Source organism: Mastigoproctus giganteus, chromosome 14 (genome assembly GCF_048544385.1).
Source record: "Mastigoproctus giganteus isolate SK-2022 chromosome 14, ASM4854438v1, whole genome shotgun sequence".
NCBI classification, from domain to species: Eukaryota; Metazoa; Arthropoda; class Arachnida; order Uropygi; family Thelyphonidae; genus Mastigoproctus; species Mastigoproctus giganteus.
The window spans coordinates 49,564,738-49,581,189 of NC_143588.1; the positions used below are offsets into that span (position 1 = coordinate 49,564,738).

At 35.8% G+C, this 16,452-nt stretch overlaps 1 protein-coding gene across 1 annotated transcript in view; it reads right to left on the minus strand.

Annotated features, from left to right (window-relative positions):
* Positions 1–16,452, minus strand: part of RpL23 (ribosomal protein L23) — an 81,150-nt gene that overhangs the window by 42,239 nt on the left and 22,459 nt on the right. The window contains exon 2 of the mRNA XM_090388903.1: positions 4,005–4,088. Coding sequence (XP_090245029.1) covers positions 4,005–4,088 — 84 coding nt within the window. The remainder of the gene's footprint in view (positions 1–4,004; positions 4,089–16,452) is intronic.

The following is a 16,452-nucleotide window of genomic DNA, read 5'->3' on the forward strand; positions in this document are numbered from 1 at the left end:
TAATGCCGAGAGCGAAAGAGAAAAAACCAAGTTTTTTAGATGCAGAGGAAGCAACAATTTTAACGTGCTTGTGTCAAGAGAGATTAGAAGTCAGGATAATCCCCAAAGATAAGCATAGAAGCAGAAGAATCCTTTTTGCGAGATATAAGACAAGACTGAATTTTAGAAGGATTGAAATGAACTGAGTTGCCTTTGCCCCACTGGAGAACTACCTGGAGATTGCCATTTAAGGAATTGGTAGAGGATTGAGCGGGACAAGATTTCTCAAAATGGAAAGTGGAATGCAACGTGCTACCATCGGCAAAACTATAGATGGGATTTCCAGTCAAGAGGAAAAGAGTGGGGGAAAGAACTGAACCTTGGGGGCAACCAGCATTAGTGGAGAAGTTAGAAGACAGAGAGCCATCTACCGTCACCCTCAGTGATCGGTCAGAGAGAAAACTGGATAACCAATTACAAAAAAACAGCTGTCAAACCATATGACGGAAGCTTGTTTTGAACCTTTATGCCAAATACGATCGAAAGCCTTTGAGAAGTCAAGAGCAACTGCTTGTGTTTCACCAACTTTTCCATTGAATTTGTCCATAAATGAGTAACATAAGCCAGAATATCACCAGTGGGTCGACACTGACAAAATCCATTCTGCCGATCGTTGATGAGACGGAAGGTTTCTAGGTAGTTTCAGAGTTGGCAGCTAATTGATTTCTCCATTACTTCAGAAAGAGTAGAAGTAATTGCAACGGGACGGATTTAAGAATCCCTCCAATCCAATTATCACTCCTTTTTAGGAACTAGCTGGATACGAGCAAATTTCCAAGCAGAAGGATAAACACCTTTGGAATAAGAAAGTGAAAAAAGGCAGCAAAGAACAGGAGTAAGTTCAGAGCACAGGTTTTGAGAATAAGTGGAGAAATACCACCAGGACCTGGAGCTTTCTTAGCATCAAGTTTCGTCAAAATCCTTCTGACATCCTTTTGACAGAAGACCACAGGCGGCATTGAATGGAGCATGTTGGGAATGGCGGGAGGTGTTTTACCAAGATCATTAATACATGAGTTGGAAGAAACATGGGATGCTAGCAGGTCAGCTTTATCCTCGGCTGAAGTGACATATTGGAAAACCAAGGTGTTTTAGATAAAGGACGCGATTTTAAGGTGGAATAAAGAATTTCACCCATACAAGAATAATTTCACTGGCACTGTCTGAGCAAATGTTGAAATCAGAAGATTTGAAACACTATTTCGACCAGGGAAAGAAGAAATCTCGCAGATCATTCCCTTCTGTGTTCTTGTAAATTAGAAGACCGAAAAAACGACACAAAATTGTGAAGGGTCATGGGGGAGAGGCTCCGCTGCCTAAAAGACCATTCACCTTTATCTTGTACATAGAAGGGTTGTTCGTGAGAAAAACATTGAGCTTATTGTCAGTGCATTTAGGACTGTCTGGTATTCCGGTAGGCAAATGAACCAATCTCTCTGTGAAGTCATCAGTAATTGTAAAAGCCTCAGCATCTCGACCTCAGCTGTGTCCATGTGCTAGAAAATGGAAGCCAGCTGAAGCTGTGAATATTAAAATCACCAAAAAAAATTACCTCACTGTTAGGAGAGTTGTATTGGAGAAAGTCAAGTTTCAAAGAGAGGAAATGCAAGATGTACAAGTGATTAGCAGAGTTGTGAGAAGAACACAAGAATTTTACAGAATCTGGTAAAGAGATTTTAAAACCACACAAGACAGAAAAGAGCTGAGATGATAAGTGGTTGATAATTGAGATTCTGTCAGAAAAAAGTACGTGGGGTTTGGCAGACTAAGTGGAAATGGACATCACTGAGATTAGAACTGAGACTATGTATACCTGTGAAACGAACTAGGAAGTGTTTGGGAGGCTTAGATCTTTTTGCAGATAAGTTTGTTCTATTAGTTCAAAAATGCAGATGTATTCAGTAGAGAAAAAAAAAAGGGGGGAGGGGGTTGGACATGATGTATGATGTAATGAAATTTTTGGATATGAAGTTCACATGGAACAATGATAAACAGAAAAGTAATATTTCAACGATTTTATTCTTTAAAAATAGCAATTAGTACTAATCCTGTTGATATATTGTAAGCCTCAATAATGCCCTACATATCCACTACTTGGACTCCCCCAGTCACTATCTGGCAGAGTAGAGGCTGCGAGATTATACACCTGCTGATCCGGAAGCCTCTTAGAGTTACAAATAGGTTGTCTGGTGGACTGTCGAGCAGCCGGCCTATGAACACCATTTTAGAGTTGTACCCTTGAGATGTAAGGAAGATATCAGGTTTTTTGCCAACATGGCAAAATCCTTACCCATTTCTCAAAAAACAAATGAAACAAGACTGTTGTCCAGGGTCACATTTCTACCAGTGTTTTTAAACAGTTCCAATAATCCTTGAACATCTTTAACTTCTGTACCAATACTGTACAGAATAATAGTGCCCTATGTTTACTTACACATTTTTTTGGCATCAAAATATGGGATTAGTTCTTATCCTTTCCAAAGATAAATCAAGAAACATTTGGACAATTAACTAACTACAATGAAATTATCCCTAAACAGTAAATTAAACTCACCTGGGTGGGGGGGGGACATAAATTCAAATTGAGGAAAGACAATTGTAGAATAGATGTGTGAAAAATTGCCTTTAGCCTGCAAGTGGTTGATAGTTGGAACAAACTTCCACCTGTCATATGGAGGTCGACAACTTAAATAAGTTCAAAGCAGAACTACACAAGCATCTGGAGTGAATGGTTGGGTGAAATGGAAAGTTTTTTATTTGGCTGATACTATTTAAGCTTCATTTCTTGCATCATATGCCTTTATTAATGCTAGCCTGGCATGAGTGAGAGAAACCACACATTTGTTAGGCCACCAAGCAGCTGACTACACTCTCTTCAGGTCGCTCATAAAGACCATGCCGGTATAGCATGTCATCTCCAGAAATATCTCTATTGTGAACCTGGAGCGAACAATGGTTCTTGTGGAGGATTCAAAGAAACAACAGCCCGAGCAACAGTTTCATTAGACTGCAGAAATACTATTCTACATTTTTACTACACACTATAAACAATGACAAACAGAAAAGTAATATTTCAACGATTTTATTCTTTAAAAATAGCAATTAGTACTAATCCTGTTGAATGCCAAATTACACATGTATGCTTAGCTCAAATAACTTATAGGCAAAACTAATATTAGCATTTTCAGCATTATTTATATTCCATTTCTTCTTCCCACAGAAATAATATTTTAATATACAAGATCACTGCTTACATTTCAGCACAATATAATGAACTTTAACTCTTGTGAGCCTGCTAAAATCCTATCACCGTCTATTTATCTGGTTTGAATCTGACAGGGTTTCAAGCACCCATTCTTCTCAGTTCAAGGTTCAGCCACTTGACTCAGTCACTACTAACACAATCCTCATTTTTACCTACACACATATACAGGCACAGGTTTTCTGCTTGTAAGTTTTGTACAGGCCTTACCTGACTTTTTTTTTTGTTGACATGAAACTCTCAAATCATATGTAGCAGAGCCACAGCTACATATTTCACACATAACTATATATATGCACACCATTCTCAGAGAATTATTGGGACCGCTCCCCCTTAGGAAGTAATGGTTAATTCCAGGTCACATAACAGTAGACCGAACAGACTGGGATGAAAATACTTCTTCACAAAAGGTGTGATATAGTAGGCTGTCACATATGGACACATCCATCCAAACATTGTATACCAATGGAAAACAAGGGAATGCAAATTAATAAGCCTGCTTAGTCTTCATGGCAAAATGAAAAAAAATACATAAATAAATAAATAAAATAAAAATAAATTATAATTTATATTCTGGATTGTTGAAGCTACATGATTCCCACTCTGTGGTATCATATAGCTTGATCTTGCATTGTGCAATTTGCATACATTATCCAAGGAACAGAAAAATTAATAAGAAAAAAAAAAAATCCAAAATACATACCAGTATTATCTGCGCAATTAATAATTGCACCAACAGGCAAGCCCAATGATATACGAAACTTTGCTCCAGCAGTACCACCACGTCCTAAAAGATTTTAAATATAAGTTTTTCCTAAAGTTTGTATTAATAAATTTACACAACAACAGTGAAAGCTTATATCAGATCCACTTGCTAGCACACAAAATACAAATTAAAGCAGGCATTTAAAAATATTACATACATTTTACTTTTCTAAGCCAAAAGAAAACTATACAAAAATTGCAATTATCAATCTCCAAAATAATAATTTACTTTAAGCACCCAGTGTACTGTCATTTATTTTTGCGTAAGTTACTGGGTGCATTTCAATCTCCAAAATAATAATTTACTTTAAGCACCCGGTGTACTGTCGTTTATTTTTGCGTAAGTTACTGGGCGCATTTTTATAGCATTTTACTGAAAACCATTTAATGCCATAGGGGGTTGCATTAACCTATAGTACTGTGCAAGATAACTGTGACAGTAAACACAGTGGAACCTCGATAAGAAATTCCCACTTAAGACATTTCCCCATTACTATGTTTGGTTTCTTAATTCTCAATTTAAATTGTATATTGTAATGCATTATTTTCCCGCGTAAGAAGTTCGCAATAAAGAATACACGGTGTATTATTACAATGAGGTTTTCCCAGTTAATAGGTTCTTTTAAATATACAGAAATCCTTTACTTTTATATTAAAAAAATATATATACGTAAACATTTTAGTAATCGAACAAGTAGGCAAAATGGTATCATTTTTGTTACATCTCAAGTTGTGAATGCCTCCACAGTGAGTTGCCCTGATATTGCACTATCTCGAATAAGCAATGCTTTGCCACTGGAGAAGACCAACATTGCTAATTCTTGGCAGATACCACCACTCAAGGGTGGTGATATTTGCCGAGAATCCACTGTCAAAGCAATATTGGCTTATTTGAGCAAGTTCAATATCAGGGCAACTCGTTGTGGAGGCACTGAGTTTAATGAACAGAATGTTAAGCAATTAGACATCCTCAGTTTAAAAATGTTTCCCATAAGCAGAGTAAAATATTTACAAATTCTGAAATACTTAAAAATAATCTTTAACTTATGTATGTGTATCTTTTCATTTTTATTCGTGTAGTTAATATTTCATACCCTTAGGTCAGTTTCCCTTCTAAGAAGTTCTAAATCCCCAGTCCTTTGGAAAACTTCTTATATGGATTCTACTGTAATTTTAGCAACAAGTGCCCTTTTTTAAAAAAACTGATCAGGTGCCGTTATATCCCCTGTAGAACACTAATGAATTTATATTATTGTGCACCACAGACAGTTAAGTTAATTTATTTTCTTTATGTTATTGTGAAAAGCATCCCAGTTGCTTAGCATTTCACAAATTTGTGGAATGTGTGGGCTTAGGGGAGTCTTTATGGAATATTGAAGTTTTATTTAAAAAAAAAAAAAAAAACTTCTACATAAATGCTTTTAAACAATCCAAATTTTTGATGCATTAATATCCTCTGCTGTCTGTCACATCGCAAACTGTGTTATTAGTTGGAATGGAGATAAGAAACAGCCATTTACTGGAAAGTTTAAAGACAATTCATAGATTAACGGACATATCTCAATCTAACTTCAAGGCATACTCCAGAAAAGCTTATTATTCACTGGATATTCGAATATAAATAATGATAAAATTCTATATTCACAAAAAATGTACGACTTGATTCACGTTATAGACAAATAAGAGGAATCGACAATCTTGCCGTGGCTATGAAATAAAATTAAAAAGATAGAAGATACATACATACATCCTGTTACAATTGAAAAGTAGTTAACATATAACAGTATTGAATTATCTTTCACTAAGGAGCAGGATTAATTGTCTCAACAGTTACATGTATGTTTCAGACTCTTGAAGCAGGATTTGTGCTTATGGACTCTGTAAAAAGTCAATATCAGATTTATTCAGTGCATTGATGATACTGTTGGGAAAGCCATTTTCAATTATTCCCCCACCCTTTTGACTTTTGAAAAGAAAAAAAATTAGGTATTTGTAGGAAGAAAACAGGTTTATTCAAAGTTCATACTGTTATAGAAATTAAATTTCACTTATAAATACTGTACACATTTTATATTAAAATATAGCCATAGGATTGTTCACCAGTACAGTATGTTTTTTTTTTTTTTTTTTTTTTTTTTTTTTTTTACAGTAGCGATACTGTTCTTCCAAACAAATGACTGCTATACAAATCGGAGAAGTATGGCATTAGGGGCAAGTTATTTACAGAAAGAACTCATAGTACCGGTTATTTTAGCAAGAGCTTGTTTTTTATGCTACTCACCTCTTAATCCATATGGTTGGAAGACTTGGAATTTAAAAGTAAAGGTCAAATTAAAAATGCCCCAAAGGAAAAAGGAGTGCACTTCTCTACTCAGGCTGTTATACATTATATAAAACTGTAATCACATTTGGTTACTCAGTTTGAATTAGTTTTAACCATGCAGTGGTGTCCAACCTACGGCCCGCATATAATTTTTTATAAGTCCTGCGCGGAAAGTGAACTAAAACAGCATTGATCATCACTGCGTGTATAGGCATGCAAGCGTCCAGCTTGACTGTAACAAACATGTACATGTGGTCCAGTGGAGTCATATGAACGCTAAATACAGTTATGTATTTTGATATAGCTTGTTCATTGCATTGAATTAATTATTAATTTGTATTGAATTAAAAAAAAAAAAATATTCTTAAAAATGTTCCAAAAGGGGAAAATTGATTTGGAGTGTAGTGTGTTTTTCATCCAAGGAGGGCTGAAGGCTATTTCTTCATTGATTACCACAAAAGAGCAGCATGTTTGGTGTGTCAGAAGATGTGTGAGTTTTTAAAGAATATAATTTAAAACGACAGATACCAATCATAAATCTTATGATCAACACAAAGGAGTGCTGCGAAAAGAAGTGTTCAAAGTTACAAAATGAATTAAGAAAACAAAAAAAAATATACAGGAAACCCTTGATTAATGCGGTTTTAATTAGTGCGCAAAATTTTTTTGATACTATCCCCTTAATATATGCGTTATCAAATTTGATTAGTGCGCTGTTTTTTTCTTGCGGTGCTTGGCAACTCACAACGGCGCCTAAAGCGGCAAATACGTGATACGCACTCACCAGGGTCTTCTAACTTAAATGAATGGGAATTGACTCCAAAATGCTCGACAGCAGCACCCCATACCACTCTGAAATTGAAATTTGCTCTGGTAACTCACATTCTTTTATTATTAATATTAAACTTCTTTAATATTATGATATTAAAGAAGCAGTTGAGAACATACACAAATTGTGGGAAGAAATGACGAACAGCTGCATGAGAGCTGTCTGGCAGAATCTTTTGCCTGAATGCGCAAATGATTTTTGCGGTTTCATTAATCCTGTCAACAAAGTTATTGATGAAATTACTACAATTGGAAAAGACCTCGGCTTTGAGGAAGTAGATTCAGAAAACGTTAGAGAATTATTGGAATCGCATTCAAAAGACTTAAGTAACGACGATCTTCTTGAAATTGAGCATCAACATGCATACGAGGAAGAAGACGAAAATGAAGCAGAAGAAAAGCAATTTGCTCCCAAAGAAATTTCATTCAAAAAACTTGAACTATTTAATACACTTTAAAAAGCAAAAGAACTCATACTAGAGATTGATCCAGATGCAGAGAGAAGCACGAACGTTCGTTGAGGGTTAGATAAGCAAATTGATTGTTATCGCAAAATCATGGAGGAAAGCTACCCCTGTTCAATTGAAGTTAGATAAGTTTTTTTTGCAAAAAATAAAATTTAAATCATACTATCTTTTTTTAAATTTATTCCTTAATAATTTAAGAACTATGCAGTGCATTATAGGTACGTATTGAGTAAGAAAAAATATATTTTTACAATTTCATAATTTTCAAGGATTCGTTATAATTATTCCCATTGTTTCTTAAGTTTGATTAGTGCGGTATATTTCAAGGATTCATTAACCGCACTAATCAAGGGTTTCCTGTACTGAAAATGTATCAGTCAAGAAATGTATCTGCTGTACATGCCAGTTATCAAATTGCACATTTGATTGCTTTTGAAAGTAAACCGTTCAATGATGGTGAATTTGTTAAAAGTTGTGGAAGAAATTTGTCTGGAGAAATGAACAATGATAAAAGACAGTTTGTCTTGACAAAAAAATTATGCGAAGAGTAGAAGATATTGGAAAGAATTTGTTCCAACAACTTTTGGAAAACATAAAACAAATGATATATTTTAGTGTGGCGCTGGATGACAATACTGATGTAAATGACACAGCCCAATTCCTCATCCTCATACGTAGAATTAATGATAATTTCATACCAGTTGAAGATTTAGCTGATCTACAGAGTACGCGCGGAACAACTACAGGTGAACATTTTTGCCAGTCTATTGAAAAATTAGGTTTAAATATTAAAAACCTGGTAGGAGTCACAACTGGCAGTGCAAAAAATATGACTGGTAAAAACATTGGGCTTATGGGTAGAATAACCAAGAAAATAATAGATATCGGAGCTGAAACTCCGATTGGAATTCACTGCATTGCGCATCAAGAAGCTCTTTATGGGAAGTATCGGAACTCCAACACGTTACGAATGTGGTTATTTCAACTGTAAATTTTACAAGATCGCATGGCCTTAACGTGGCTGTTGAAACATCACCAAATGTTTCGACACAGAAAAAGGGAAATCAATAAAACAACTATCAAATATGGAGTGGCTGTTTGATCTTGCAATTCATACATACATTTCTAGTCACTTAAATGCTCTTAATTTAAAACTACAAGGGAAAGGAAAATTGGTCTGATTTGTTTGGTGACATCAAATCATATCAGAATAAGTTATCATTTAAATCCCAGTTGAGCAAGGCAATTTAGTTCACTTTGAATGTTGTGCTCAGCTAAAGGAGAAATACATTTCCAAAGAATCATTGCCTTTCGTTATTACAATTACTTTTTGACAAGTTTGAAAGTCGATTTTCTGATATCAAATCCGATGAAAAAACATAAGCTTTTGTTTGAGAATCCATTCACTTCTATGGCAGAAAACTACAGTCCCAGATTGCAACTTGAAATTTTTGATCTTCAAGCCAAAATATGATTCAAAAATAAGTATATAGACTGCAAAAATAAACTATTTGAATTCTACAAGGCTTTCCCATCTGATGATTTTCCGCTAATAAAAGAAAATGCCACGAAATCTGAACATACGTTTGCAAGCAGATTTTTTTTCATTCGTAAAATCAAATAAATATTAAAAAAGAAACAGAACAATAGATGAGCATTTTTTTTTAATGAAACCCCAAACAAGAGGTATTAGAACCTATAGTATCATGCATGGGTTGGAGGTTGAGAAGACGAAAGAAGATATTTTTTGACATTAGACTTGAACTTCTGTACAATACGCTAATTTTCAGGAAATACGTATGAAGGAAGATTGTTCCAGAAAACGGCAGTTGAATGAATAAACGAGGAATATGAAAAGTTGGATGGTGGTACCGGCACGTGTTCGGACTGTTTGGAAATAGAGAGCGGGAATTATAGAAACAAATTCAGAACAGTGCCCATGGAAGTATATATACAAAAGGCATGGAGCAGAAACAGTATATCTATAAGACAGCAAGTGGAGAGACTCTGTTAGAGATAAGTCATGAATTAGCCTAACTGTCCTCTTCTGATTGGAATCTAGGAGAGAGAGAGAGATATATATATATATATATATTTTGGGGGCACCGCCCCAGATGTGGGAACAATATTCCATGGTACATGGATTTGCGATTTGTATAGAGTGAACAGCTGTTTGGAAGAAAAGTAACGCCGAGAGCAAAAAAGAAAACCAAGTTTTTTTAGATGCAGAGGAAGCAATATTTGTAATGTGCTTCTGCCAAGAGAGATCAGAAGTCAGGGTAATCTCCAAAAGAGATATCAACTTGGCTAGAAATCGGAGTGTCACCAAAGATAAGCATAGCAACAGAAGAATCCTTTCTGTGAGATATAAGATAGGACTGAGTTTTAGAAGGATTGAAATCAACTAAATTGTCTTTGCCCCACTGCAGAATTACCCGGAGATCGGCATTTAAGGAATTGGTAGCGGATATTCGAGAAGTTGAAGCTGATTGAGCAGGGCAAGGTTTCTCAAACTGAAATGCAATGTGCTATCATCAGCAAAACTATGGATAGGATTTCAAATCAATGAAAGAAGATCAATAATATACAAGAGGAAAAGAATGGAGGGGGAAAGAACTGAACCTTGGGGAACACCAGCATTAGTAATGAAGTTAGAAGACAGAGAGCCATCTACCATCACCTCAGTGAGTGATCAGAGAGAAAACTGGATAACCAATTACAAAGAACAGTTGGCAAATCATAAGATGAAGGCTTGTTTAGAAGATCTTTATGCCAAACACGATCGACAGCCCTTGAGATGTTAAGAGCAACTGCTTGTGTTTCACTGAACTTCTCCATTGAATTTGTCGACAAATTGGTAACATAGGCTAGAATATCACCTGTTGATCGACACTGATGGAATCCACACTGGCAATCCGCTGGAAGGTTTCTAGGTAGTTTCAGTCGGCAGTTAATTGATTTCTCCATTACTTTAGAAAGAGTAGAAGTAATTGCAATGGGACGATAATTGGATGGGAGGGATTTGTCATCCTTTTTAGGAACTGGCTGGATATGAGCAAATTTCCAAGCAAAATGAAAAACACCTTTGGAATAAGAAAGTGAAAAAAAGGTGGCAAAGAACAGGAGTAAGTTCAGGAGCACAGGTTTTGAGAACAAGTGGAGAAATACCATCAGGACATAATCTTTATTATGTATCGAGATTGGTGTCACAAATTTGCAACCAAATTTTGAACAATTATTTAAAAATATCCAAACTCAATCATCTCATTAAATGTTGAGTTTTGTCCGGTAAGTGTTATTGTGTATTGTACTTAATAAAATTTTCGAATATTTCAATTTTAGGCTTATCATTATATTTACTTATTCACCTTAATATTGAAAAGCAGTGATCTTTTTCAGGTTGTAAAATTTTCTAAAATGAGCATTTAAAAGCAAAAGTAAAGTATTTAAAAAAAAAAAAAACAAAAGTGAAGTATTTCAAACAGAAACAAAAGTAAAGTCATATTTTTATAATTTTAATAAAATTTAAAAAAATAAATCAACTGACAGATTTGTTGCACATAAAAGTGCTGGGAATTTGAATTTTTTAAATATATAGCTTGAAAAGAAAAAATGGTAGCATGAAAATAGAAACTTTCTTTGACGAGTCACAAGATATAGAAAATTTGACACAATTTTTTTCTTGAATCACTCTGTGCAGCCCACGAAACAAATCTAACTTTGAATACGGCCCCCCATACGGGAAAAGGTTGGACACCACTGATGTATGACAACCTAAGTAAAGAGAAGTGCACTCCTCTTGTCTTGGACATTTTTTAACTCTATCTTCACTTTTAAATTCCAAGTCTGAACCATATGGATTAAGAGGCGAGTACCACAAAAAATATAAGATCTAGCTAAAACTTAATGATCAGGGGCAAGTTAACACTACAGATAGAGGGAAAGTCCAGTGTGGTTATTAACTGGAACTGATCTTCTTAAACTAATGTAATTAGCGGAGTCACTAAAAGTTCAAACGTTGTGTCTCATTGTTTTCAATATTTATGAATAATATTAATGAAGGTATATTAAGTTAAATTTCAAAGTTTTCAGATGATACAAAGGTCGGCAGGGTGGTTAATGACAGAAATCAGGGTGTTATGCTATGACAAGACCTGGAATAAAGTTTAAAAGTGAAAAATGCAAGGTACTGCATATTGGAAGCAGTAATCCCGGAATATCATAACAATCTGGGTACATCTTTGTCACACCTTTGTATAAGGCAATGGTTAAACCACACCTTGAGTACTGCAACAGGCAGGGATGATATTCAAAATATTTAACAACCAATTGCAAATATATTTTGCAGTCATTTTGACTTAACATATTAAATTTTCTTCAATAAATAGTCTTAATCATGTTCGACACACACACACACACACACACACACACACACACACACACACACACACACACACACACACACACACAAGACTCCTGTATCGACGGGGGCTACGTTCCAAGACCTACCGTGGATGGCTGAAACTGCAGATATAAGTGAACACCTGATGACCCCACATATAATGTGATTTTCTTGTACATAATAACGTTACTCATTTGTCTGCCTCGTATGTATAATAAAGTTTAACTGATAAATTAAACGCACATTAAGACATTACCAACATTAAATACAGTAATAATAAAGTACAGCAGACTCGATTTACAGGGACACTAAGACTCCAAATTTAAAAAAAAATAAAAAATTCAAACAGAAATCATAAAATTGAAGTAATAACTAGAATAAGTATAAACAGATATTTTGCAAGTCGTAAATAAGCGACAAGAACCGGTTAATTGTGAGATTAGTGTACCTATTATCTTGCAACCCCAGGTGGCTTCACACGTAAAGCTCAAAAAAAAAAAAAAAAAAAAACCGCACACAAAATGTTTAATTTGATTTATTATTCTTATTAATTTCCATTGTTAAAACATTTAAATTGTATTTAAACGGAAGTCAAGCCCGGACTACAGCAAAGCAATGGACACAAGGTAGCAGGAGTGCCGTTGCTTGGTGGAGAACCAAAGGCAGCAATTCTCCAACATATCACAGCCTAAAAAAAATGCGCCAGGGTACGTCTGATAGGGGGAAAAAGGACAGGAGGGAGTATATGAAGAGAGCCTTGTCAACCAATTCGGCCCTAGAGAGATTGTGCAAGTCTCACAGGGAAGAGTTTCTCATTGTGGTCTGTGCTTGTTAACAGGAGAGATTGGATTGGGATGCACTTAAATACAAAGGGTGCAAGAATACTTGCTGATACTATCAAGGCAGTGTTAGGTGGGTTGGAAAATTGCTAGCTTGAAGGGATTCTGAGACTAATAGATTAACAGTAGCTGCAGGACCAGGTGAAAGTAATTCTTGCACTGATACTACTGGAATGAGCAGAAGCCCGCAAAGCAAGGTGTTGGAGTACTGCCAGGAGTCATCATGGAACAAGTAAATAAACGGGTCGTGTTAGGGTAACTAAGAGTAAGAACAGGTGCATGTACACCAATGCTAGGAGCATAGTACAGGTGACCCCCGCTTAACGCTGATCATTCGTTCCCGAAAAACAGAGCGCTAAGTGAATCCGCGCTAAGCGAGCGCCGCTTTCCCATAAGGTAACATATGTATTTATGAGCTGCGGTCAGTGCCATAGGATATTTCCTAATGAATAATAAACAGTAATGAAAAGATGCACAAATGTTGGTCAAAATATTTAATATTCAAATATTTGCACATATAAAATATTCTGCATTGCATACGTATAATTATGTGGTAACTACTTGCGTATCAAAAGTAAATTTAAAATTCCAATTAAAATAATGAATTTAATTTAATTGATGAATTTAATCATGAAAAATGTGTGCATTTTGAGTTGAACTTTGGCCCTTTTCCAAATAAACTAAAAGGGGTATTAATTTTAAATCCCCCGCAGCGTTAAAACCAACAATAAAGTCAACCGATCCTTCACCGCTTTGAAACCTGGCATGTTTTTTTCTTCTTTCAATATGAAACTTCTTTTAGGCATTCGTTTCCACAAAAGTCCTGCTTGCTTCAGCTATGTTAAAAACTTGTTGAGAAGTATAACACATAATACCCCTCTTCAATAATTTTAACAAAAGTTCTTTTTTGAAAGTTTCGGCTCCTTGATCTGCACTTGCGGCTTCTCCCTGGATTTTAAATCTATTCAACCAGCCCTTACCAGTTTTAAATGGTTCCACTTGTTTTTTTTTTTTAGGCGAGTTTTCTTCAGATCATCATAGTGGCTAATCTCTTTCTCTCTCTTTTTAATATTTAACTTAACTGAATTCTGCATTGGAATATTATCTTCAATAAAATTAGTCTTTCCATTTCAATCCTAATAACCGGCCTAGTCCTAGTTGCTTGCAGTGGAACAGCTATCTTTCCCGCTGCAAAAATTAATTCTTTATTTTTTTATAATTTTTCTTACAGTTAAAGTTGCAAGTCCTAAATTATGGCACACATCCGTTTGTCGTTGACCGGAATCGATTCGCTTCAAAACGTCTAATTTACTTTTCAAATTCAGTCTTTTTCTGACATTTATAGTCTTCGTACTGCGCCCAGACGTTGTTGCTTTTTTATTCCTATCAGTCATTATTAGCTCTTCGAATATGTAACTGCGTTGGTTGAATTAATTACGATACAATGTTCAAGTAAACTTTCCGTTACGCACGATGTCTAATACTCTACTGAGTGATGACTAGACTTCGGATAAATGCATATAACGCAAATATTACAAGCAATATATTTGATCATTTTTTAAAATGTTGATCGCGGAACTACGTGACAAGTCACTGTACTGAAACTAAATTAGCGTGCGAGAAAATTTCTCAAGTCGGCGTGGGAAACGTTTTAATGCTGTTTTGCTATTCATTTTCAAGCTATCGACTCCATCAAATGAAACGATTTCGTTAATATGTCAAAAATGTAATCTGTAAAAGAGCGTTATAGTGATCTGTGACAGCGTTATAGTCAGATACGGGTTATAATATAAGAACAGCGTTATAGCGAATCAGCGTAAAGCGAACCGCGTTATAACGGGGGCCTGCTGTATATAATTTTTGATGAATTTGAAATGCTGGTCAAGACATCAAAGGCAGACATTGTTGGGATATCAGAGACATGGTGTCACAGATATAAGTAGTGCAGAATTGCAATTTGGGGAGTACAATGTGTACGGAAAGGATAGGAAGGGAAGAGGGGTTATGATGTTAATAAATTACACAAAATCTAAGAGAGAGAGAGAGAGAGAGAGAGAGAGAGAGAGAGAGAGAGAGAGAGACAATAAATCAGAATGTCTAATATTAGGCGATTTTTACTTCCCCAAATATTGACTGAACTTGTGGGTCGGTCACTTGCACACTAGTAAGACTTTTGTGGATTTATTGGATGACTGCCTTCTACAGCAGCATGTTTGAGAGGCAAGAAGGAGGGAAGTAATACTCTTAATCTGATTATCAGCAGTGATTATTCATGCATTAAGAATTTATAGATAAAGGAACCACTAGGTGGCAGCGATCACAGTTGGCTTAGACAGTTTAAATTCTATACAGTGGGACCAACCAATGATGTTACCAACAGAAAATTCAAAATGGGAAGCATTCAAGAAAGCTACTAGGCTTTTCATACCAACTAAGAAATACGGTTCAAGGTTTAGGCCTAAAAGGATGTCAAATGGAATAATGAGACGCATAGTGGAGAAAAAAAAAAAAAAAAAAATGCATGGGATGCAAATAAACTTTCATGCAACACAGAAGCAAATGGTAGATATAAACTAGTCTGTAATCAAGTCACAAAGGAGGTTAGGCAAGTGAAGGAAGATTACGAGAAATCTTTGGCAAAGAAAATCAGCAGACTTCATTACTTACGTAAACTCTAGAAGGGGATGAATTAGATTTGTCCACTTGATATCGATGGTTCAACTATTGATGATAATGCCTGGGTAGTAGTAGTGGTGGTGGCATGTGATGCAAGAAAGCAAGTGTATGAGCTTATGCAGCATCAGCCAAAAAAAAAAAAAAAAAAAAATCACACCATTTCCTCCAAATGCCTATCCAGTTCCTCCTTAAATTTATTCAACCTATCAACTTCCACAACGACAGATGGAAGTTTGTTCCAGCAATTAACCACCCGCTGGCTAAAGGCAAATTTCTGCACATCTATTGTACATCTGTCTTTTCTTAATTTGAATTTGTGCCCCCATAGGTTTGTAATCTGAACAAGTGGAAGGATCCCTTCAGAATTCAGCGTGCTCAACCCATTCAAGGCCTTATACATCTCAATCAGATCACCGCGCAGGTGCCTAGTCTCCAGCCACTGCAATTTGCAGAACTTAAGCCTCTCTTGGTAAGAGGATCCCTTCATTCCCCCACCAATCTTGTTGCCCTTCTCTGCAACTCTAGGTCCTTCCTAAAATGAGGCCTCCAGACCTCCTCCAGACATTTCCTGCTAGCAAAATTCCTGTATATCATTGACAAAACCCCATGACCTGCCCTGCCGCCTGTCTGCATTGCTCAGAAAACTTCATATCTGACTGCACAATTACTCCCAGGTCTTTTTCATTTTCTACCCCTTAAGTGTAGTACCACACAGTTGGTACATTTCTCTAGGGTTATTTCTACCCATATGCAGTACTTTGCATCTATCAAGGTTAAACCTCAGTTGCCACTTCTTAGCCCATCTGCCCAAATTATCTAGATCCTGTTGCAGTAGCACTGCCATAACTGTC